The sequence below is a fragment of the Pyrus communis genome, chromosome 8 (genome assembly GCF_041283825.1).
Source record: "Pyrus communis isolate YQ-2024b chromosome 8, ASM4128382v1, whole genome shotgun sequence".
Taxonomy (NCBI): Eukaryota; Viridiplantae; Streptophyta; class Magnoliopsida; order Rosales; family Rosaceae; genus Pyrus; species Pyrus communis.
This window is the reverse complement of record NC_142572.1, coordinates 15,067,388-15,091,658: the sequence shown is the minus strand read 5'-3', so window position 1 is coordinate 15,091,658 and position 24,271 is coordinate 15,067,388. Positions and strand designations below refer to the sequence as shown.

Here is a 24,271-nt window from a genome sequence, read left to right as displayed (position 1 = left end):
AATTTTAAAATATTATACTAAAAATATAAAGTGTCGGAAAGCCTATTAAAAAAAAAAAAATAGCCCGTTTTAAGAGTCTTGTCAGCATTTTCATTTTGGACCAATGGAAATTTCAACCACTATGATGTTATGAACCGGAAAATGGAAAGAATTCAACACCGAGCTATATGCCCCAGGCGCTTATAACCACAATTTTGTTATGGACCCACCACAGATAGTTCAGAGTACAAAATACAAAGGCGGTTAGCTACGCGCCACGCCTTTCAAGAATTCCACGGCCACGATTCTCCCTCCCACTCAATCCAACGGCCACCCACATTCCTTTATTTCGCGCGACTAACCGTTTATTAGAATTCGACCACACTAACCTCACCCATACACGCACTTACCCAACCAATCATCTAGCGACGCGTAATCCCTTATTTTTATTTTTCGGCGGGTTCTTTTTTTCAATTGAACGAGCTCGCGATCTAAAAGTCACAGGCGGTGGGGAATTACGTTGGTCGCGTGGTTGAAGTTGGGGAAGGCCTACGCTGAAACAAAAAAGGAAAGATCGTGTCATTAAAACGACGCCGAATCTCGTCGTTTCGACGAAGTTACCTATGAGTCTCTTCGTCTACTCGGCAATTTTCATTTCCAAATTGTTCTGAGCTATTCTTCTCTCTCTGCTTTCGCTTCCGGAGCTCTGTGGGACTTCAGGTGGATTGCATTTCTCTAATTAATTTATCTAATTATTTTTGTTAATTTCGGTTTTTTCTTAAAGTTATTGATTGGAATTTGCTGATTAATTGTGGTTTAGTTTGCTGATTAAGTTTTGGATGATGAATTTTATGTCAATTTTGAGAGGATTTTAAGAATTGGGTTTTGGATTTCAGTCAGAGAAATGAATTTTCATGAGAATTTGTAGTTGATAGAAATGAAATTTCGATTTTTTGTTAAATTTACCCTTGTGAAAGAAGTTAACTTTGTATGCACATATATAAGTATGAATTACAATGGAGGAAATTGACGGTGAGTGATCGAATTTCCGAAGGTTACGAACTAAATTAGTATAGTTGTTATGCTATTGGGGTTTATGTTCTAAGTTTGAGTTTAAGTTCATGAGCTTGAAGTCGGCACATTGACTGTATCAGGACACTTGAAGGGTTTGGTATTTGTGAAGTTGTCTGAAGCTGCATCGATAAATTTCAAATCTTGTTGAATTAATTTATCTTATCTTGATTGCTGACATACGTGTCACTTTTGCTCCAATATTTATTTGGCATATTCTTTTAATATGAAGCTGTATACCTTTAACGTAGAAGGGCTTTCATTTCATGGTTTTATTAGCAACAAGTGTAAAACAGGAATTACAAATTTGAAAGATCTCAGAATGGTTTTTGTGTACAAATTTATACAATGATTGCTTGAGAGGTGCTTGGAGTTTCAGCTCACTTAGTTTCAAATTTGTGGTTTTGCATTAACTGTTCAAATTTTCCTTATTTAGTTAAATCTAGGGTTCTCTAATTTTGGTTTTAAATTATTTTTCCTTCTCTTCCCTCAAGCAAAGATTTGTAAATTAAACTACTCGAGTCCTTTTACACCAATGGGATGGGCAAACATCTGCAAAAGACGCATGAAAGTATGCACTGTTGCTTTTCTGATATACCTAGATTACAAGGTAATTTTCATTCATTTCCTTTCATTTATAGGTTGCCTATTTTATATAAAATACCGTTTAAACTTTTTTATTTTTGAAATCATTGAAGACTTTGCAGCAAAGAGAGAAATGGGCTAACAAAACTAAAACAGATGCTTTATGGGAAAATGCACATAAGCGAAATGCTAAACGTGTTCTCCGTTTGATAGTGGAGTTGGAAGGTTTGTGGGTGAAACTTGGGCAGTATCTGTCTACACGGGCAGATGTACTTCCTGAGGCATACATACGCCTTCTCAAGCAATTGCAGGACTCTCTTCCTCCTCGTCCTTTAGAAGAGGTTGTCTCTATAGGTTTTGAAAGTTATAATATCAATATACAATTATCATCCGCTGTGTCATTTGCTAACTGACAATTTCATTTACACAGGTTTGTCGAACTATACAGAAAGAGTTGGGGAAATCAATGAACGAGTTGTTCTTAGATTTTGTAAATGTTCCTTTGGCAACAGCATCAGTAAGATTTTCAGACTCTTGGGTCTTGAAAGTAGAGTGAACAAATATAACCACTTAGCTCAGATTCATTGTTAATTATAATTTTGATTTTGATTTTGATTTTGATTTTTAAAAAGGTCTATTAGCTTAGATTCATTGTTAATTATACTTTGATTTTGATTTTTAAAAAGGTCTATCTGATTGGTTTCCCATTCTAATTTATGCAGATAGCACAAGTCCACCGTGCCACCCTGCTCAACGGGCGGGAAGTAGTTGTTAAAGTTCAACATGAGGGCATCAAGACAATTATATTGGAGGTTTGTCACGCTTGGCTTTTAAGATTCAGGTTGTATAAAATTAAGAAGGGGTCACTAAATTATTGTCGGACATGCTTGTGTTTTGCAGGACTTGAAGAATGCAAAGTCAATTGTTGACTGGATAGCATGGGCAGAGCCTCAGTACAATTTTAATCCTATGATAGATGAATGGTGCAAAGAATCTCCCAAAGAACTTGACTTCAATCATGAAGCTGGTACAATTAACTGTCATTCTTACTCCTGAATTTTCTCTCATACTGCTGAGATCTTGTATCTTTTTAGTTTGGCAACCTTGACGACTATTTGTATTACAGGCTTGTTCAATTTGTCTACTTTATTGATTTTGTTTATGCACTCTCTGTTTCTGTAGAGAACACCAGAACAGTGGCAAAAAATCTTGGCTGCAATACCAAATGTGATGATAACACACGCGCCGATCGAGTGGATGTTTTGATTCCAGAGGTTATTCAGGTAGTATCTGTTCCATTCTCCTAATATATATGATTCTGCAAGCACAGTTTCATTTAACTGAGAACAGTGTGAACAATTGTTCATAAAAAATAAAAAAAATCTGAAGATGATATATGGTGGAATAGAGTAGGGAGTGCCTCCTTTATTGCTGATCTTTACTGGTGGTTGGTCTAATTCATTTCTTTCAACTATAGGTGCTGTCTTTCCTATTTCGTACGTATTTCTTATTTACCATCCTGCTGCTTTTGTTTACAGTCAACAGAGAAAGTCCTAATTTCAGAGTTTATGGATGGTATTCGGATAAATGACATAGAAGCGCTGGAAGAATTTGGTGTTGACAAACAAAAGGTTGTTGAAGAAATCACACGTGCTTATGCCCATCAAATGTATGTTGATGGGTTTTTTAATGGAGACCCTCATCCTGGTATCCCTCTTCTCACCCCTTCCGTTATTTATTATTTTTACTTAAATTTTTTATTAGAACAAGTCAGTTCACAAGTCAACGAGTTTGTGAGATGGTACATGGTTTACTGATCCTGGAGTCTTTTTTGCAGGAAACTTTCTTGTGAGCAAGGAACCTCCATATCGTCCTATTTTGCTTGACTTTGGGCTTACAAAGAAATTATCAAGCTCTTTTAAAAAAGCACTAGCAAAGATGTTCTTGGCATCTACCGAGGTTTGTGCAAACTGTTATCATTTCTTTAAAACAAACTGTTATTTGATATCATATGGTTACTTGATGTTAAGAATTTTAGGTGAGTAGGGTCATTGATTGAAATGATCAGAGCCCTTATGAATTCTTCTCCATGAAATGTAACAAGGACTAGTAACACAATGAAAACTTTTACTTTCTTGCCTTTCCTTTTAGATGCTGAGGATCATCTTTGTCAAACAAATAAGAGCACTATAATGAGTAATAGCAATGCTTTTTTAAGTGATGACGATAACACTGTTTGTAAGACTAAGTTAATTGCACTGCAAATGTAAATAGGGATCAATCTGCATTCACTTAAATTACTAATTGATGAATAGTACTGTTTGTAGATTATAGCTCCCCTCTGCGTATACTTTAGTTATCCATTTTCCCTTATTTCTTTTTTAGGAATATTGCTAAACAGTACTATATTATTATTAATTTATTACTTTGCAATGCTTGTCACAGGGGGACCATGTTGCTCTATTGTCTGCCTTTGCAGAAATGGGACTTAAGTTGCGCCTAGATATTCCAGAGCAGGCAATGGAGATAACAACTGTATTCTTCCGAAGTACAACACCTGCCAAAGAGTCTAGTGTAAGTATGCAATAATGTTCGTCTTTATTCACTTTGTACTTGTTAGATTGTTTCTATTTTTCCAATGTCATAAGTCCTATTCTGTTCAGTTTGTCTTCCTACCCTGTTCAGTTTGATTAGTTAGCTTATTATTTTCCTCAGGAAACAATGAAATCTATGGTGGATCAAAGAGCAAAAAACATGAAGGTTATACAGGACAAGATGCAACTTAACCAGAAGGAGGCTAAACGCTTTAATCCTGTAAGTTCATGCATAATGTCCTCCTACCATCGTGCTTCTCTGCTATGTTTATTGATTATTTCATCTGTGCTAAATTTAGTAAGAATCCCTTTAACAGGTTGATGCATTTCCTGGTGATATTGTAATTTTTGCACGAGTCCTCAATCTTCTCAGAGGTCTGTATACGAAAATTTTCTCTGCTGTTTTGGTGTTAAATAACTATATCGTTTTAATTTTACATTTGACTTGGTTGTAGGGCTTTCTTCCACAATGAATGTCCGGATTGTATATCAAGAGATCATGAGACCATTTGCTGAATCCGTTTTGCAAGGGTAAGTGTATCTTGAATATTGTTTTGCATTGGTTTGTCGTCATATCTGGTTCTTTTCTGATTGACCCAAATTTTCAGAAACATTAGTAGGGGACCAATGGAAAATGATCAGTGGGTCTACGACACACCTGCCCACTCTAATGTGGAGGCCAAGCTGAGGCAACTCCTAGTTGAGCTGGGGAATGACAATAAAATACTTGGAGTCCAGGTGTGCACCAATTTATCTGTTGAAATGATGCCATGAAAATTTGAATAGTCCTTTTCCATTCACATACATAAAGCTTGACATTGTAGGATATTATTGTGCTCTCTTAAATTCCAGTGCAAGTCTCAGTTTCATTACAATGGTGTTGCGTGTTCTTTGAATGCTGATATTTTCTCATTAAAGTTATAAGTTAATAGTTCAAAGAGCTAGTTTTATGTTAGAAGGATTAGAGCTTGTAGATGCCCTTGAAATTTTATATTTATTTAAACCTCTGTTTTTTGTATTAAATGAAGAGGTACACAAGGTTCTTCATATTGTTACTTGTTTTTTACTTCCAAAATGTTGCTTGTTTGTTTTTAAATTTTTTTTTTTTTTTTTCCTGCTGTTCTTTCAAATTATAGTTTAATCAAGCTTTCATGATTTTGGATTAAGGTATGTGCCTACAAAGATGGGGAAGTTATTATTGACACTGCTGCTGGAGTGCTTGGTAGATATGATCCTCGTCCAGTTCAACCTGACAGCCTTTTCCCAGTTTTTTCTGTTACAAAGGGTTTAACAGCTGGAATGTTACATTGGTTGGTTGACACTGGGTGCGTATTAGTACGTTTCCATGTTTCTTTTTGCTGTATTAAATCTGCGCCTGAGGCATTATACGTGATTCAGAATAAGCTCTAATTTCTATTTTAGCGTCTTCATAGCATATAGTTTGTATCTAATTGTCTGAGGTTGTCTGGGATGCCCATTCCTTTCAGCACAACAGGGGAATCTATCGTAGTATGGAAACTTTGATCATGTGATCCATAACGAGAAATGATTGATATTTTAGGCATTACCTGCATGGCTTCAGGAGCAGTTTGATAAAATAACTTTCATGTATGTTAATTTCAGTTATAATGACATGACAAGAGATTTATGATGTATCTTTCTGCATTGTTGGTAAATACGGTAAATTGTTTTAACTATTCTGCCCTTTCAGAAAATTGAGCCTTGAGGAAGACGTAGCAAATATATGGCCAGAATTTGGATCATTTAGAAAACATAAGATAAAGGTATAAACTTTGTGATTCAATTCCTGATATTCTTAATCCAATAAAGCTATAAGTTTTGCTTGTATTTTTATTTTAATTTTAGGTCCATCACGTCCTAAACCATACCTCTGGACTGCACAATGCCTTGGGAGAGCTTGGCACAGAGAACCCTTTGCTTATGTTAGACTGGGAGGAGTGTTTAAACCGCGTTGCCCTTTCAGAACCTGAGACTGAACCTGGCCAGGAGCAGCTGTATCACTATCTATCTTTTGGTTGGATATGTGGTGGGATTATCGAGGTACAATTGCCTACTATTCAGAACAGTTATTGGCACCTATTATTTTCAGTGCTTTTAAATATGTGGTGAAATCACTTTTTGTGTGACCGGGAATCTAATGTTCAAAACTTGCTTTGATCATTTTTCTAATTATCTATTCGGGTGGAACAGCATGCATCGAAGAGGAAATTCAAAGAGATTCTTGAAGAAGCATTTGTTCACCCCCTCCAAATTGAAGGGGAGTTTTATATTGGAATACCTCCAGGCAAGTATACTATGCTTTTTGCTTCATTAAACGCGAGCAATACATGTCTATTTTACTTTCTGTTGTTTTCTGTTAATGTGAAAGTATTGCTTCAGCTATTTATCAGAATGTATTATGGTAATCGTGAATCTGGGATTTCATAATTACCATGCCTTTTTCCTCCTGTACTAGGTGTGGAATCTCGACTTGCAACCCTTACACCCAATACAGAAGACCTGAAGAAGCTTTCAGGGATTAGCGGTCGTACTGATCTGCCCTCCACTTTCCAGCCAGACAAAATTATGCAAGCTGCAACTGCATTGCCCGCTCTATTTAACATGCTAAATATTCGCCGTGCCATGATACCTGCAGCTAATGGACATTTCTCAGCACGTGCACTTGCACGTTACTATGCAACCTTAGTTGATGGTGGTATTGTTCCGCCGCCTCATTCCTCTTCCTCAAAGCCAGCTCTTGGTAGCCACCCTCACATTCCCAAATTTGCTGATCAACCGTCACTGAAAAAACAGAAAGGTAACAGAAGCAAGAAGATAGCTGCTGCTTTTAGGAACATGAGAACTAGTAAGTATGAGAAGACCGCGCAAGATAGCAAGGACCAGGACATTGGTAGTCACAGTAGAAACACTAGCGGCAACAGTAACACTTGCAACGGAAGTGACACCGTGTTGGATGAGATCATAGTGAATCCTAATCCTCAAAAGGACGTCGTTAAGATATTTAACAACCCCAGCATTCACGATGCCTTCATGGGCATTGGCGAGTATTCAAACTTGGCCAAACCAGATGGGAATTTCGGGCTGGGATTTAAGAGGTATTATTCAAAGGACAGGTCCCTTATCGGCTTTGGCCACTCGGGCATGGGTGGCTCAACTGGTTTCTGTGACATAAAGAATCGGTTCTCCATTGCTGTAACATTGAATAAAATGTCGTTTGGTTTAGAGACCGCAAAGATAATCCAGTTAGTTTGTTCGGAGTTAAATATCCCGGTGCCGGAGGATTATCTGAGATACGCTGAAACGGGATCTAGTGATGGAAAACCTCTGATCAATTGAGGCTGGTAAATGGTAATTAAGCCGTTTTACACTTAATCATCATTGCAACCTTGTATTACACATTTTGATTCGATTATATTCTTCTGGTTTTTACCCCAGATGAATGAGTGTATGCAGTTATGTTGATTTCAATTTTATACAGCAAGTATTTAAAAGTGAAACTTTGAACACAATTGAGATGGTTCATTTTCTGTCAATTTTCTTGTCCAGTTATTTTAGCATTTGAAAAATTACTTAATAAACTGGACCATGAAATTCCGTCACAACAAGAAAATCTGTCATATAATAACTAGTTTTATACAAATGTGTGTATCTCTTTTATCCTGTTGCATCATCGGTGAGAGTTTGAAAGTTGACTACATGATGAGAAAGATGGACATACAATTGTATAGACTACCATTTAAAAGCGACCCAACATAAAAAAATTTCCCCCATATATTATTTAATGCATTTCTCTTAGCACATTATATATAGATAGCGAACACTCAAGAATTTCTTGTCCATAAAAACTTAAAAGTTGGAGATATAATGAGAGAAATAAATGCATAAATATATACAATCTGTTACACTTTAGAATCTCTTGTGTAGAACGATTTAAAAGCTGGATGATCCAAAATTTTTTTTTCCCATTGTGTATATATTATTTTGGAAAGAATTTGCATCCACATGAAAGATTAGAAGTTTAAAATAGTGTGTTGCAGATCCCACGTGAGATGGTGGGCAGTGCATGCATTAGACAGAGAACATTGTTTAATTTAATTAGGAAATAAGTGAATAAATTAATGTTGCAAGTACGATTAAATAACTACAAAACGCGGTTTCTGGCATTTCTGTTCCTTCATGTGCACTCTAAGATTGGTGGAAGAAAATGGAAAATCATCTCTGCAATAACAAATCTGATTTCTTTGAGCTTCTTCATTTATAAAGAAACATTTTATCAGTGTCCTTCATGGCTTCATGCTTCCACCAAGTGCCATATGTCGTTATTTCTTCTTTTTTTCTTGTATCTAGATTGACATTTATATTTTGCAGATTCGGTTCAATGCTCTACACTCAAGTTCAAATCTCATTTCTTTATATTGTATATAAAACTAAATGTAGTAAGTATACTACATTTTGTTTCAAATTGGAAGTAGATGCAATACCATATACAAGGAAACAAAATGGTTGTGTGATCGAGTACTTATTTGACACTCACAACAAGAGTTCGATATCACTGCTAAAACAAGTTATTAGATCAAAATCACTGGACTATGTTGTATACTAACCATCATCTATCACAGTGGCATTTCACTTATTTCCCTGTACTGAAAGAAAAAAAAAATGTTGATTCGACATGTTGAACCAAACTTCAGATTTCTAATCGACCATTTAGATTAAAGTTCCAAATAAATGTATCAAAAATTATTTGACATATTTCTTGATTTTTCAAAGCAAATGACAAGCTAATTGTTATAACAACATTAATCTCAAGTGTCGATTAAAATACAACTAATTTATTTTGATCCAGATTTATTTAAACCGACCAACCCTAACACAAATATGACAGCATCCTTTGTGTATTGCACCAGTTCCACATGAAAATTCATTTTCTATACCATTTGCCAGCTTCTTAGGAATCTTAAAGATTTATCAAACAATAATTATCACAATTATCATGATTAAGTATTGGTGCAATGGCACTCGTGTAATTTACCCAAAAACTCGGGCATTTCGCCAAGACCAACACTATAAAAACTGTGGACAATTTTGAAGGAAATCACACACATTTCATATTTCTCCATATTTGCAAACTTCATTAGGGTTTCTGTGCAGTGGCATTATGGGAATTACAGGAGTTTGCTCTAGGTTACTTGGTGACCTGGTTCAAGCCATTGGAGGAGTCCCATCCAGTTCGGCAAGCAAAGGAGCTCACATTGATCAATGTGATCAGTATTCCAATTACAAACCACAAAGCATTGCAACCAAAGTTGATGAGTCCATGGCAAGGGCACTGATCACAGTGTTTGGGATGGAAACAAATGGAAGAATCAAGAAGGAAAAAGCGCGGCGTGTCGTGGAAAATCTTGGACTAATACGTAATGAGGAAGACCAGATGGGTTTCGATTTACCTGGGGATGATCATGAAGTGCTAGTGGAGGAGGTCCTTGGTAGATTGGAGGATAACGAGTCCGAGCGCAGCGAGCTCCTGCGTGAAGCATTCAAGATTTTCGACGAGGATGGCAACGGGTTCATAGAGGCTGTGGAGTTGAAAAGGGTTTTGGAGTGCTTGGGGTTGGGTAGTGGGTGGGACATGGATCAGGTTGAGAAGATGGTGAAGGTTGTGGATTTGAATTTGGATGGTAAGGTTGATTTTGGAGAGTTTGAGTTAATGATGGGGTAATTAAAATGTAATTATCTTTTTGATTAAGATCAAGAAGCTTAATTATTATTCCTTTATTTTCTTCAAACAAATGTTGTCCTAATTGTAAATTCAATGGATTCATAACCTTTTTTCCTCAGCAATGTCCAATTTGTGCTGTTTCTTCTTTTCCTTTATTTTAAACTCAATCATTCAACCTCAAATGAAGAAATCATTTTTTTTTCTTTTGTCTAACAAAGTGACACAGCAGAAGTTATGAAAAAAGGATCACGAACAGTCACCCTTAAATAGAATCTGGAACACCAGAAGCTTGAGAGAATTAATCTCAATTTTTATTCAATGGAAAATCAAAAGCCCCTAACAATACGCCAAGAAGGTGTCTACAATAAAACAAACTCTCGAAGGGCTAAAAAGGGAAACGAAAATATAAAATCAAAAACTATCAGACTTGGTTGCTGTTGTGCTCTCGGGTTTGCGGCACTCCAATTGTTTTTCTATCTTTTTCGCTAGTTGCTCTACATCACAAAGGCATGATGTTTATATAGAGGGAATGTTGAGAATCGAACCATTGAAGCTACAAGTACCCTTACACGATTAGATAATTTTGCGTGAACAATTATTTTTACACGAACAAATTATGATTACGATAAGATTGAGTGTGATTAGCAGTGATGATAGAACACTATATAATCAAATATAAAAATACTAAATTATCAATAAATCGTTGTTAAGTATTCAGCTATACCGGCGTAGTTGCAACCTTGCACCTTCCCTTATTGCAGGCACACCCAAATAAAAAGAGAGTGAATTGTCTGACATTTTGTAAATGATATCAAACTTCATCAGTTGGACTACTTAAGTCAGCACCACTAGATGTGGGATCAGATGCCCAAATACTAAAAACGAGGTTGATCATGCGGGCGATTTTCTACCATTGATTAAATGTGGGATCAAATGCCCGAATAGTACAAACGAGGTCGATCATTTGATCGATTTTTACCATTGATCAAATGTGAGATCAAATGCCCAAATAATATAAATGAGGTTGATCATTCGTGCGATTTTTGACCATTGATCAATCGTGCGATTTTTTACCATTGATTAAATATGGGATCAAATGCGATTTCTAACTATTGATCAAATGTGGATTATTGGGTGATCCACGGTAAAAAATCACCACCTGTAGACTTGTAGGCGACTAACTGTAGCATAGCAGGGCTTGAATATAAAATCTTGCAACTCTGGATGTGCGTGCTTTGCTAACTAGGGAGGTGACAAGCATATGTGGATGGATCCAAACGTTTCAACTACAGAATGCGGTTTCTGTGCTTTTCATGTGAGCACTCCTCAAGTAAAAGGAAAAGCAATTTCCTTAATTATATAACACAGTTGGCACCATGATCTTCCCTCTTTGCAACCTCAATTATTATACAGAAACAAAAAGAGAAGAATCTGTGGACTTATGGAGCTTGCGCGTCAAAATCGAAAATAATTGAAAATTCTAAAATGCACCAGTGTATGAAATGCGTCAGTGTAATGGATGGTTAGATTTGCGTGTTACAATTAAAATCATTCCAATTTCTTCACTAAATGCAACATTTTACATGAGAACAAGCTAGGAAACCATAAAAAAGAAAGAAGAAAAGTGAAAGAAAAGGAGACACTTAGAGCTACTTGGAGATCTGCCTAAAGCATATTACAAGACATATTCGATCCAATTGACAAGGCTACAGGCGTTACAATCGTTTTACTTTATCACCACATATCCGAGACACAGCTAACAGTATCGCTCATCATCCGGTTACTCAGATTGCTATTAGCCATACCAGCATTTCCGAGTCCAAGGCCTGCGTTCTGTCCAGAGACTGCAATTCCAGCATACGGAGCATCCTGTCCGTGAATGGTAATGGTTGGTGAGACGTGTGCTGCTACCCCACGCACATTGTGAGGGTTGAGTGGTTGCGGCGTGCCTAGATGACATTGAAGAATTTGATTCAAACTAGAGGTTATTGAGCCCCGAGCAACCATATCTTCAGCTAGCTTCACCTAAAATTAAATCATCATTCTTTAGTGACATCTCTTAACGTTTTACAACTGTTACGTTGCCTTTAAATACGCATACATACCCATGATTAGTACTTTTTATTTTCTGTGTATTATAATTTGATATAGAATTCGCTAATCGCTGACAGCCACGTTGGTAAATTGTCATGGTTTGGCTATATATCTACTACTACACTCGCAAGCACAAGGCAAATTAGAGGCTCTGTTCCAGAGTCTATTCACCTTCTTTAAACCTCTATAAGTTTGCTTCTTTTCTGTTTTCTTTTTATTATCTTGTTCACCGTCACGATTGCTTTGCCTACATTTTGATAGTTTCACGTTTAAACACTCTCTGATGTTATTTTATACCTTGGCTCTCAAGGCTTCCACGTCCGAATTCAATACTCTATTATTTGTATCAGCGTCGCAGAGCTGTTGAGAAGCATCCGTAAGCTGCATACATAGGGTTGAATTTTCTCCTCTCAGTTGTTCAAACTGAAATAAAACCATGAAGAGAGCTTATGCATCAGACTTTCTTCAAATTACTCAATGGATAATTACAAACTTGACAAGTTCAAGTTACTCAATGGATTATCACAAACTTGACACAGAAAACAATTAATCACTAGTCACTGCACACTAAACATTGTTCTGGTCAAGACTCCACGAAAAATATTTGATACCTGCAACTCGAGCTCCACCAGATGTGCTTGCTTTCTTCTTCTTGATCGCCTAGCAGACTCCCTATTTGAGACCATCCTGCAAGGTGGTTACAAGGTAATGCAGCTTTGGATCAATTCCCACCTTTAAATGAATGGAAACAATAGAATATCGATAATATGATAAGCAATTTAGCCTCGTTTTTTTGTCCCTCGATTCTCCTTTGATATAGTCAATGTAAAAGCCAATAAGAAAAAGTATGCATGAGGAGAAAAGGGGCGTGAATCGTTTCCCATATGGAATACCTTCTAATGCGTTTTATATTGAGGGGGTCTGTGCTGTCTCCACATGGACCAAATTCCATCTCAAAATCATCCTCATCGGATTGTTCTCCGGACGAGCCACCGTAGGCTCCTCTTGCTTGGTTATCTCTGCCAATTGGTTTAGCAGTCGATGTTGGACAGCCAACTGATAAACCATCTATCAAAACCACTAAATCACACAACAAGCAACAAATGGTGCCCAAAACACAAACATAGCACGCAGAAAAAGCGACGAAAACAACGACAAGCAAGCGAAAGGTGTAAGCTTGACGTGTTTTTCTGAAACCATACCACAAATCGATGACTGGGAATCCATGGTTGCCGAGATGCAGGAGTTTTTTGGAGTGAGATTTTGAGTGCAGATTAGGGTCTCTGTCAGTTCACCAAAGCTTGAAAACCCATCTATTATATCCTGCATATATGGAATACATATATATACACTTTGTGAAACATGTGACTGCAGCTAGAAATCAAAATTTGATACTTCATTTTATGTACTTGTCTTGTAATGGCTGCTATGAACTTTAGGTAGAGTCTCAAAAATTCACTCGCTAAGAAACCAACTTAATTATGGAAAACTAATTAAGATTACAAAATAGAGTATTAATAATATAATAAAAAATTATTCACGCGAATGGACGACTAACTGTTCCATACCTTAACCTAACTTGATTGTCCAAATATGAGATTGGTAATTTTTTTCACACCCAAACTTGTATTAGATAGTGCATCCCTAAGTCAGTGTATCAGTTTTGAGCGTCTAAATAGCACTACAGTATCAACTTATCCATAGAAAATATTTTATTATGTGCTGAAAATAAATCCATAATTTTTTCTAAAAATAAAACATCTCTAGGATTTAGAATTCTATGTATTTCTCAAACAATTGACATAAGCCTCCCCATATCACCAATGACTTGTTAAACTGGAACCTCTCAAGCATGATTAAACTGGTAATTAAGTATGATTAATTACCCAAGAAAAAAAAAATTTAATTAATTAATCAAATCTACCATCACGTTTATCTTGAAATAATTAAACAAAATAATTAAGCTTCATTTTCGGCCCCACTACGACAAACTAGGATCCTCTCCGGATTCATTTTGGGGAATCCTAGAGATCCCCACATGCTAGCCATTCATCATACATTGTGCTGTGAGTTTTGGTCCGGTATTATTTGTGTTTAATTTTAAATAAAAAAATCAAATGATTTCTGAACGTATGATACACGATAAATAACTAAGATGTGAAGATTTCTAAAATCCTCACAATTTAGATACAATTTAGACATGGATAGAATCCAAATCCCACTACCACGACGTTTGAGTCAAAATATTAAAACCACATATATAATAACATGTCAAATTTGTTCCAAAAAAAAAAAAAAATGTCAAATTGCGTTGGATGACGTGGCACTGGACTACGGCGTCCGAAAGTCCCTCAAGGTGAGAAAGAGTGAGTGTGACTAACCTCATTTTTGAAAGCGAAGCTGAGGTCGCCGGAAAATACATCCGTACTGGCGAAATTCCTGTACTTCGCCCAATATTCGCCGATTTTTTCATCCTGGTGCCATTGAGTATCAGCGCCCTCCTGACCGATCATGGACTTGTCCATTAAGTACTCCAAGGCCTCGCCAAGAGAAAACTCCCGCTTCAATTCGAAGGGAGACAACGCCGTTTGGGAGTGCACCGCCACGTCGTAAGCCGGCTTTTGCTCCACTTGGGATCTCCGTGCTACCACCGGTGAGATTAGCTCAGAGAGAGAGAGAGATGGAGAGGGAAGGGGGAGGGAATAAGTGCGTAGGGATTGGGTATAAATAGCAAAAATGGGATGCGGGAAAGTACGTAAGGAAAAAGTGAGGCGGCACACGAAGTTAAAGTTTAGTGTTAGGTTAGATTACGGAAATGCTCTTGGGAATTGTACGAAATGGCGCGAGATATGGGTTTTGTGGTAATTGCACATGACGGGATCTTCGTGTGCAAGTAATCTAATACTTTATTTATTTTATGAATCTGGACGGTTGATTTCTAGAATCTGGAAAGAATCATCACGCTGACACGAAACAAGTTGGTTGTTTGGTGGCCACCTGAATCTGGAAGGGTTTTCAGTTTTTATTTTTTTTATTTTTTGACATACGATCACGTAATGAGTAAAATTGTTAGTTGTTAGGGTTTTTGGTTCTTTGGTTAGAAACGAAAAATTTGTTTGAATGAAGTTAACGAAAACATCGATTAGGCAAAGGCAATTGCCTACTTAGTAGTTATGTCTGATCAGGCCCTGCCTAAGCCTAGTGCAGGCAGGGCGACCGTCCGGGGCCCAAAAAAATTGGGGGCACCAAAATTATTAGGGTGATATATTTATATATGTTTTTATAAGAGTATAAATTTATAAAATTTGGTTTAGTGACAAAGAAATTTAACTAGAACTGGTGGTTTTGTTGTTTAAAATGAATGAAAAGGTCTTAGGTTCAAAACACCATGTGTGCTTATTTACATTCCAATTTTTACAAATTTCTTTTCATAACAATATAAATTTATAAAATTTGGCTAAATGATCAAGAAGTTGAATTAGAAGCAATGGTTATTGTTGTTTAAAATTAACGAGAGGTCCTAAGTTTGAAATGCTATGTGCATGTTTATTTTTTTTCAATTTTTACAAACTTTTGTTTGGTTGTTAATTTATTTACTAGCTAGTAGCTATGTGGGTTGCTATTTTTAAATATCTGTTCCAATTCAAGTCTAATTTTCAGAAAAAAATAATGCGTAGACTAAATTTTTAGACCAAATTTGCAAATAATATTACGTGTTATCAAAAGTTTTAATTTAGCGTTCATTCATTACTTATACATATCCCTAAAGACTCAAAAACATTAATATTCTTTTAATCTTATATTGACAAGGTTAGTAAATAAAAAAAAAACAATTCACGATTTATACAAAAACACTTTAAAAGTTCAGATGGAAAACAAAACTCATATTCTATCTACTTGAAAGCTCGAAGTTTTTTAGTTCCCTTATCTTGATACAAAATAAATTAATTATTCCGTATTTCTAAATTATTAAGTTTGAAGTGTTTTTATAAATATAATTTTATCGATGTTTTACGTGTGAAAACAAATTTTTTTTGTATATGAAATGAGGGCACATTTTTTGACGTCGCCTCGGGCCTCAAAAATCTCTGGACCAGCCCTGTGTCTGATTCTTTTTTTCTTTCAATAGTGTAATTTGAGCTTGAGACTTCTTAAAATATTTATACTAGTTTTTCTCAATAGTGTAATTTGAGCTTGAGACTTCTTAAAATATTTATGCTAAGATCTAGTTCAAAATGTTTTACAATTTTCATAAAGTATGCTGTCAAATTGCTCAAAGTTATTGTTTATTTACGATTCTATGTTATGTTTTCAGATTAAGTTTTTGTTTATGTCAAATTATGTTTTAGGGTATGGTCTTGATAAATAAAGTTTGTTAAAATAGCATATCAAAACAGAATAACATGTTAAATTCTAGGGTAAATTACACAAAACTACCTCACATTGGTCTCACGACACTATCATACCTCATCTTTTAAAATTGACAATTTCATACCTCATCTTTAGAATTTGGTCCAATGTTATACCTTCCATTAGCTTGGCCTCGAATTTCTCAGTTAAATGTTGATGTGGCTTGATCCGGGGCCCACTTTCTATTAAAAATTAATAAAATATTAAAAAATAATAGTTTTCCTAAAAAAAAAAAAAAAAAAACAAACACCCATCTTCCCCGACCCCTTCCCCTTCCCCTTCCCTGCAACCCAAATCCAAAACCCAGGTCCCTTCCCCTTCCCATTCCCTGCAACCCCCGACCTCTTCCCCACCCACGCCAAAATCTCCTCCCCAGACCTACCTCTCCCCGCTCTTCCCTGCAACCTCACCGTCCTCCAGCTTCTCCCTTCCTTAGTTAAGTTCTGGAAATCCAATGCCTGCACCGCTACACCCCCAAATCCTTCTGTCGCTAAAGAAAACGATGTCGAAGAAGAAGAAGATTCTTTCTTCGACTTGGAATTAAGTTTTGACCTTATCCAAACCCCACAAGAAAACAACATCTTCGAATCCAAACCAAAATCAAACACCTCAGACAAAACAGCCGGCAAACCAACCATTTCTCTGTCCACTTCCAATTTGATTTCCAGGGAAGGAGGGGAGTAGGAATCGGGCGAGCGAGGGCCTGGGCAGACTTGACGAATGAGGGGAGGAGCTGGAGGACGATGCGGTTGGACTGCTTGGCCATTGATTCGGCTTCAAAGGCTTTGATTACGAATCTGGGTCAGTCCATTTCGGGAAGAGGGGTGGGCGACAGAGAAGGAGGAGGTGGGTCTTGGGGGGGGGGAGATGTTGGCGTGGGTGGGGAAGGGGTCGGGGGTTGCAGGAAAGGGGAAGGAAAATGGATCTTGGTTTTGGATTTAGGTTGCAGGGAAGGGGAAGGGGGTCAAGGAAGATGGGTGTTTGGGTTTTTTTTTTTTTTTATAGGGTAAATTATTATTTTTAATATTTTATTAATTATTTAATAGAAAGTGGGCCTCGGATCAAACCATGTCAGCATTTAACTGAGAAATTCACGGCCAAGCTAACGAAAGGTATAACATTTGACCAAATTCAAAAGATGAGGTATGACATTGTCAATTTTAAAAGATGAGGTATGATAGTGTCGTTAGACCAATAGTTGAGATAGTTTTGTGTAATTTATCCTAAATTCTAAAATAAGATTATCAATATGTTCGTTTCGACACGAACATGAAATGATCAGTCAATCCGAACACATAGGTTCTTAATGTGTTACATGATTAAACTGTTTAATATTCATAAGTACAAAATGGCATGTAAAATCAAAGATGAAATTAGATGCAAGATTATTTGGGGCCACATATTTAAATAGGTTACCTAATAGAATTGTTATAGTGAATTATTGGTCCTTATATGTGTAATGGAATGTTTAATTAATTTATTCAACCATTTTCACTATAAGGCTATATTTGATGGTGTCCTTCTATAGACTTGGCTCTTCTTATTTGATAGGTCCTTGTCAATAGTAATTTGACATGCTTTCAAGTATTGAGCTAGAACTATGAATAATAATAATAATAATTTTTTAAATGGTGATGCTAAGTCTACACAACCTAGCCTTTTAGAGTTCCCTTGGAGGGTTAAATGGGATTGAGTCTTAGAAATAAGATTAGATTGGCAGAGGCTTGTAAAACAGGACTTGTAATTCATACATAAGAATACGTTATATAACCCACTTTATTGTGGATTTATAACACATCATATTCAGTCATATCCATCTCACATTTTGACACACCAAACAAACTAGACTAAAGTCCATTATAATTGATCACAACATATCCCATCTCGCACACCAAATGGGACCTTACATCATACTCTTTAATCACAACACTAGCTAGTGCATATCATTAGCAGTATGATATTGCTTTAAGTGATATTAGCATCAGTGATTCATATGTTTGTAACGACTGTAAGTCATCAATGCATTACGAATGGGCCACAATTTTTTTCGGACGTACGTGTAAGCGACTAATATATTAAAGACAAGTGTGTTAAAGATATCTTTATAGATGGGCTAAGTGTTTTGCTTTATGCCCTTGGCATTGGAGCTAATATGGAAATGCATAGTGGCCTATGCCCTTGACATATTTCATAAAGTTTTCTTGTAATTTCATGGACATAAAGTTTGAATTAGAGTTTTTAATCAAGCAAGGACTCTCTATGTTCTTTAATCAATTTGGATAAGCTTTAAACTAAGGTCGTCACCAGTGGAATGCAGTCAAAAAACCAACAAAAGATCACACTACGTAATCTTCCATCTTTATGTGCAAAACATATAAATAATATTAATGCCTTGAAGGCAAAGCATATAGCTAGGGTTGAATGGTTTGTTTAGGTAAATAGAGTGGATCTCTAAGGACTTTTTTTAGGTGTGGAAAAGCAATGAGGGAAGCTTTGATTTGAGCAAGCACCGACCTAAATAATAAGTGTAGTCTTATCCACAAACTTATTTTTATTTCTTATACGTTTCTTTCAATTTTTAACCGTCGTAATGAATAAATTGAAAAAAATCAATGCCAAAAATTTATTAACTGTGTTCACAACGTAAAAGTGAGTGTATGACTATCACTTTCTAAAGACATGGATGCTTTGCATGCCTTGCTTAAAAGGAGGGTTTTCTCCATTCACTTTCTTTTGAGTTTTCCTTTTTTTTTTATTTTAAAGAAATTAGCTTTGGAATATGCTTTTTCATGGCTTTATTTACTCTTATTTAAGACCAGGTATACCTAACTTTTTTTTTAAGGCGAATCAGAAAAGCCCCCACGTCAGAATCACCACGAAAAGGTCAAGTGGCCAAAAAGAAAAACATCACAAGTTTTCGAATGGTTTAATTGTAGCAATAGTAGCAATAGTCTGTGAATTTTATCTCCAGTTTAATTTAGTTTTTGAATTTTTACGTTAGTTTCTGTAGTTTTTCGAATTTAACAATGTTTTGTACCTTTGGTGATTTTCACAAATGTCCTTTTTTTCCCATTAAATCTAGGGATATAAAAGGAACTTCAACTTAAAACTTCACAAAAAAAAAAAAAAAAAAAAAAAGCTAAAAAAAATGAAAATTTATACATTAATATCTAAAAGTTAAAACAAAATGACATTAGAATTATAAAATAAAGAATTAAAATGGTTAGTAGCAACTTGCAAATATTAGGCAATGTGATTTCGAAGTTGGTACGAGATCGAACTGTGGCTGAACTTAAATAATTAAAAAAAAATCACAAATTGGAATATGGAAAAAAAATTCGTATGTATTCAATTTTCTAACACAAAAAAAATCTGGTTCGTTTAGTTTTTTTTTCTTTTCTTTCTCATTTCTCATAGAGACCAGAGCATGCATGCATAAATTGCAAGCGGCCATGAGAAACATGTAACATTTGAGGACATGACGACCCTTGATTACTTTACTTGAGAAAATGCCTAACAATATCCCACTGTGTTTACAACGCTCGACTCAACTCACTCACCTAATTCAGTGTACTAGATACAAGAGATATAACCCTACGACACGACAGTTTTTTCTCGTTCCTTAAACATGTTGGGTTTCCCATTGATGCACCATGGCCTGAATCATTTCCTATATGGGATACCTTCTAAAGCGTTTGATATCGAGGGAGTCTGTACTGTCTCCACGCGGACCAACTTCTATCTCGAAATCATCCTCGTCCGATTGTTCTCGGGAACCACTGTAGGCTCCTCTTGCTTGCTTATCTCTGCCAATCGGTTTAGCAGCCGATATTGGATTGCCAACTGAAAAACCATATATCAAAACCACTAAATCACACAACAAATGGCGCCAGAAACACAAACACAACACGCAGAAAAAGCTATCAAAACAAAGACAAGCAAGGGTAAAGGTGTAAGCATGACGTGTTTTTCTGAAACCATACCACAAATCGATGACTGGGAATCCATGGTTGCTGGGATGCAGGAGTTTTTTGAAGTGAGATTTTAAGTGCAGACCAGGGTTTCTGTCAGTTCACCAATGCTTGAAAAAACCATTCATTATATCCTGCATATATGGAATATATATATATACATACACTTTGTGAATCATGTGATTGCAGCTAGAACTCAAAATTTGATATACTTCATTAATACTTGTATTGTAATGGCTGCTATGAGCTTTTGGTAGTCTCAAAAAACCAGCCACTAAAACACTAACTTAATTATGGATAACTATTTAAGATTACAAAATAGTATAAGGCAAATAAGATAAGACATATCCACCTAACTTTTTTTATATACGTTGATTATGGACAACACATATCCACCTAACTTTTTTTATATATGTTGATGTCGTCTATATGCACAAATAAATTCTAACAACGCACTAATAATATAAAGAAATTATCCTTACATGTGTCAATTTTGAACTTCTAAATACACTAGAACTGATCCATCAAAAATATTTTGTTACGTACTTCAAATAAATTCATACATTTTTCCGAAAAGAAAACTTCTCTAGGATTTATTCTCTGTGTTTCTCAAACAATTTACATGATCCTCCCCATGATCCATGACTTCTTAAACTGGAACCTCTTGAGGATGATTTAACTGGCTTGCCAATGCCATACATGTTTTAAATTAAGTACGAATTAATTGCCCAAGAAAAAATTAATTAATTTATCAATCTACCATCACCTTCTTAAAATGATTAATGTATTAAGCTTCATTTTCATCCCAAACGGACGACGTTTTGGTCAAAATATTAAAACCACACATATAATAACATGTCGCTGCTAAGTACTACGATTTAGTGATATTTCTCTTTCCTTAAAAGTAAAAGGTCTTAAGTTCGAATTTTGTAAATGACAAATTCGATATCAAATTAAATTGTCCATTGTGTAGCCAACGGCGAAGTCAATAACAAGACTAGAATGCGCTGTAGCATAAGCTGTAGCATAAAGAGAGTTTTAATTGTTTGGGACTAAAAATACTAATAGTTTAGACTATTTTATTATTTTAATTATTATAATCCACCCAATAAGTAAAAGTTCTGACAGTAAGACTACTTCTAAGAAAAGAAAGAGTTAAAAAATATTAAATAAATTATTTACTTTAGTGAAAGTTCCGAACACACTTCTTAGGTTTTCTAGGGAGAAGTCTATAGGTTTTAATATTTTATTATTTTTAGATTTCCTAGGTAGTAGTCATGGGAGCATTTTTACTCAATACCCTTTAGTATAGGGTATGCTCACACACTTCCTTGGTTTTCTAGGGAGTAGTCTATAGGTTTTAATATTTTATTACTTTTAGATTTCCTAGTTAGTAGTCATAATGGGAGTATTTTTGCTCACTATCATTTAATATAGTATATGTTCATCGCCCTATTTATTATTGTTAGATAAGTTTGAATTTCGAGATTTGTATAGTGGATAAGCACAAATCTCGAAATTCAAACTCATCTAACGATGATAAATAGAGTGGTGATCATATAGCACACTAAATGATGGTGAGCAACAATGCACTCGTAGTTACACGGTTTTAAAAACTAGGTTTTAGTATTTTATTATTTTAGGTTTTATTGGGAGTAGCACACACAGTTCTAGGTTTTTATGAGTAATTGTTAACTTTTATTATTTTATTCATTTTAATGAGTTCTTACACGTTTCTTAAGATTGTATTTTCGGCTTTTGAAGGCTATATAACGGTAGCCGATTTTTTTCCCTTTTTAGAAAGCTTTAGTGACATTCGTGTACAATTCACAGAGACTAAGCCCACAATTGTGAAAGTTTATTGATTTTTATCGTCAATAGGTATGTTTCTGATTATTTTATTCTTAATTCTTGATCAGTTTATTTATTTATTGTTTGAATTTTAAGAGTTTGTACTTGAAAAGTTAAGTGTCAAATTTCATATATTTTTTTCTGATAGATTTCTTATAAATATAATTGATTATATAAACTTGTTTATTGTTTTTCAATTTGTTAGGTCAACATCTGTTCAATTATAAGGTTAAGAACTAATGATTCATTCTTTAGAAAAAAGAGATGATGTGATAAATTAGAGAGTGATATACCTTTTGCATCAAATAATATCACATCAATATCAACTGAGCAGCCTTGTAATTCTCACTAGACATCTAATATAATTTCTTACTTCAAATTATTGCTTTTGGGCTTATCATTGTGTAATTTCATGTAAATAACAAAAAAATTTAACCATTTGATTTCGTAGTAATAATTTTAATTTAACTCACCCAACAAATAATTCCTAGCTCCGCCGTTGTGTGTAGTTTAACTGAACTTCTCCTCCTCCTAATATAAAAATAATGATATACTAAAAAAAATAACATGTCAAATTGCATCGGATGACATGGCACTGGACCAAGGTGTCCGAAAAGCTCCGTAAAGAGAGGGAGAGTGTGTGTGTGTGTGTGTGTGACTAACCCAATTTTTGAATGCGAAGCTGAGGTCGCTGGCGCAAACGTCGCCGAAAAATACATGCATACTAGCGAAATTCCGGTACTTCGCCCGAAACTCGCCGACTTTTCCATCCTGGTACCTTGAGTATCGGCGGCCTTCTGACCTCATGGACTTCTCCAGTAAGTACTCCACGGCCTCACCAAGAGAAAACTCCGACGAGCTCAACTGTAATTGGAAAGGGGACGACACCGTCTAGGAGTAAACCTCCGCGTGGCAAGACAGCTTTTGCTTCATTTGGGATCTCCATGCTACCTCTGGTGGGATTAACAAAGAGAGGGAGAAGGAAGCTTGAGGAATAGAAGTAGTGGGTGTTGAAATGTTTCACATCAACCTTATTAATGGTAAAAGAATAGTTTAAATACTCTAATGTTTTTTTTTTTCTTTTTGGTAAAGAAAATACTTTAATTCTACTCCAACTAATATTGAGGTCTTTTGTGATGAAACCTTACACCTGACGAATTGTGCATGTGATAATTACCAAGTTTGGGATAATATTGGTGTTGTTGGAAGTGGGTCTTCAGTCCATCTCTCTAATCATTCTACATGGCATCAGAACCAGAGAGTGAGTTCCTTTGGCCCTGCGTGTAGAGTGAGTTCCTTTGACTTCATGTGATTGTTGATGTGTAGATCTCTCATGTGTGACCCACTAATTGGGTTTCACGTGAGAGTGCGTGTTGAAATATCTCACATCGGGCGTATCAATGACAAAAAAATAGTTTAAATACCCTAATCGACAAAAGAATAGTTTAAATATTCTAATTCCACTCTAACTAATACCGAAGTTTTTTGTGATAAAATTTCATACCTGATGAATTGTGCAAATGATAATTACCAAGTTAGAGACATTATCAATGTTATTGGAAGTAGACATTCGACCCGTCTCTCCCTGATAATTCTATAATGGGAGTGGGTGTAAATAGCAAGGTGGGGTGCAGGAAAGTATGTAAAGAAAAAGTGAGGGGCACATGAAGTTAAATGTCTATTTTTGTACGGGAATACCCTTGGTAATTGTACGAAATGGCGCGAGATGTGGGTTTTGTGGTAATTGCACATGACGGGATCTTCGTGTGCAAGTAATGCAATATTTTATTTATTTTATGAAGATCTAGACCGTTGATTCCTAGAATCTGGAAAGAATCATGATGCTGACACGAAACAAGTTGATTGTGGGTAGCCACCTGAATCCGGAAGGGTTTTGACATTAATGGGGTTAAATTATTAGCTGTTAGCAAGGTTCTAAAAAATGCTAGTCGGGCAACGGGTTGGGGCTTAACGCC

General features: G+C 35.7%; 3 protein-coding genes and 1 long non-coding RNA gene across 7 annotated transcripts; 2 read left to right on the top strand and 2 right to left on the bottom strand.

Annotated features, from left to right (window-relative positions):
• The first annotated feature begins 379 nt into the window (after positions 1–379).
• LOC137717800 (uncharacterized) lies at positions 380–7,783 on the top strand. Of its 2 annotated transcripts, none has more exons than XM_068457287.2 (19): positions 380–699; positions 1,550–1,660; positions 1,749–1,976; positions 2,066–2,152; positions 2,358–2,447; positions 2,536–2,662; positions 2,818–2,918; positions 3,174–3,342; positions 3,473–3,594; positions 4,081–4,209; positions 4,351–4,449; positions 4,547–4,604; positions 4,685–4,760; positions 4,838–4,967; positions 5,397–5,554; positions 5,941–6,013; positions 6,096–6,290; positions 6,441–6,534; positions 6,706–7,783. In XM_068457287.2, the coding sequence occupies exons 2-19, from the start codon at positions 1,586–1,588 to the stop codon at positions 7,584–7,586; spliced, it is 2,892 nt and encodes a 963-aa protein (XP_068313388.2). In that variant the 5' UTR covers positions 380–699; positions 1,550–1,585; the 3' UTR covers positions 7,587–7,783. The 2 variants fall into 2 exon arrangements, with proteins under 2 accessions (XP_068313388.2, XP_068313389.2); XM_068457288.2 differs by having other exon boundaries at positions 456–699; positions 1,545–1,660.
• Positions 7,784–9,367: 1,584 nt separating this feature from the next.
• LOC137717279 (calmodulin-like protein 3) lies at positions 9,368–10,091 on the top strand. The gene has a single exon (XM_068456588.2). The coding sequence runs from the start codon at positions 9,409–9,411 to the stop codon at positions 9,967–9,969; it is 561 nt and encodes a 186-aa protein (XP_068312689.2). The 5' UTR covers positions 9,368–9,408; the 3' UTR covers positions 9,970–10,091.
• Positions 10,092–11,497: 1,406 nt separating this feature from the next.
• LOC137718581 (basic leucine zipper 9) lies at positions 11,498–14,737 on the bottom strand. The gene is made up of 6 exons (XM_088699250.1): positions 14,445–14,737; positions 13,266–13,386; positions 12,957–13,119; positions 12,675–12,750; positions 12,361–12,486; positions 11,498–11,994 (listed from the first exon to the last, which is right to left on the bottom strand). The coding sequence occupies exons 1-6, from the start codon at positions 14,586–14,588 to the stop codon at positions 11,704–11,706; spliced, it is 921 nt and encodes a 306-aa protein (XP_088555376.1). The 5' UTR covers positions 14,589–14,737; the 3' UTR covers positions 11,498–11,703.
• A 5,060-nt stretch (positions 14,738–19,797) lies between these two features.
• LOC148695165 (uncharacterized) lies at positions 19,798–23,293 on the bottom strand. 3 transcript variants are annotated; one of them, XR_015965748.1, is made up of 3 exons: positions 22,959–23,293; positions 20,457–20,578; positions 19,798–20,316 (listed from the first exon to the last, which is right to left on the bottom strand). It is a non-coding gene; the product is annotated as an uncharacterized LOC148695165 (long non-coding RNA). The 3 variants fall into 3 exon arrangements; XR_015965749.1 differs by lacking the exon at positions 22,959–23,293 and adding an exon at positions 22,769–22,939; XR_015965747.1 differs by lacking the exon at positions 22,959–23,293 and having other exon boundaries at positions 20,457–22,756.
• Positions 23,294–24,271: the final 978 nt, after the last annotated feature.

What these genes read in the sequence shown, in the direction of transcription:
- LOC137717800 (XM_068457287.2), top strand. Translation starts at nt 1,586, where the DNA reads ATGGGATGGGCAAACATCTGCAAAAGACGCATGAAAGTATGCACTGTT. An exon ending in TGATATACCTAGATTACAAG is followed by an intron (nt 1,661 to 1,748) that starts GTAATTTTCATT and finishes AAATCATTGAAG; the next exon opens with ACTTTGCAGCAAAGAGAGAA. An exon ending in TATGTGGTGGGATTATCGAG is followed by an intron (nt 6,291 to 6,440) that starts GTACAATTGCCT and finishes CGGGTGGAACAG; the next exon opens with CATGCATCGAAGAGGAAATT.
- LOC137717279 (XM_068456588.2), top strand. Translation starts at nt 9,409, where the DNA reads ATGGGAATTACAGGAGTTTGCTCTAGGTTACTTGGTGACCTGGTTCAA.
- LOC137718581 (XM_088699250.1), bottom strand. Translation starts at nt 14,588, where the DNA reads ATGGACAAGTCCATGATCGGTCAGGAGGGCGCTGATACTCAATGGCAC. An exon ending in TTCCCAGTCATCGATTTGTG is followed by an intron (nt 13,120 to 13,265) that starts GTATGGTTTCAG and finishes ATGGTTTATCAG; the next exon opens with TTGGCTGTCCAACATCGACT. An exon ending in TGGAAGCCTTGAGAGCCAAG is followed by an intron (nt 11,995 to 12,360) that starts GTATAAAATAAC and finishes ATTTAATTTTAG; the next exon opens with GTGAAGCTAGCTGAAGATAT.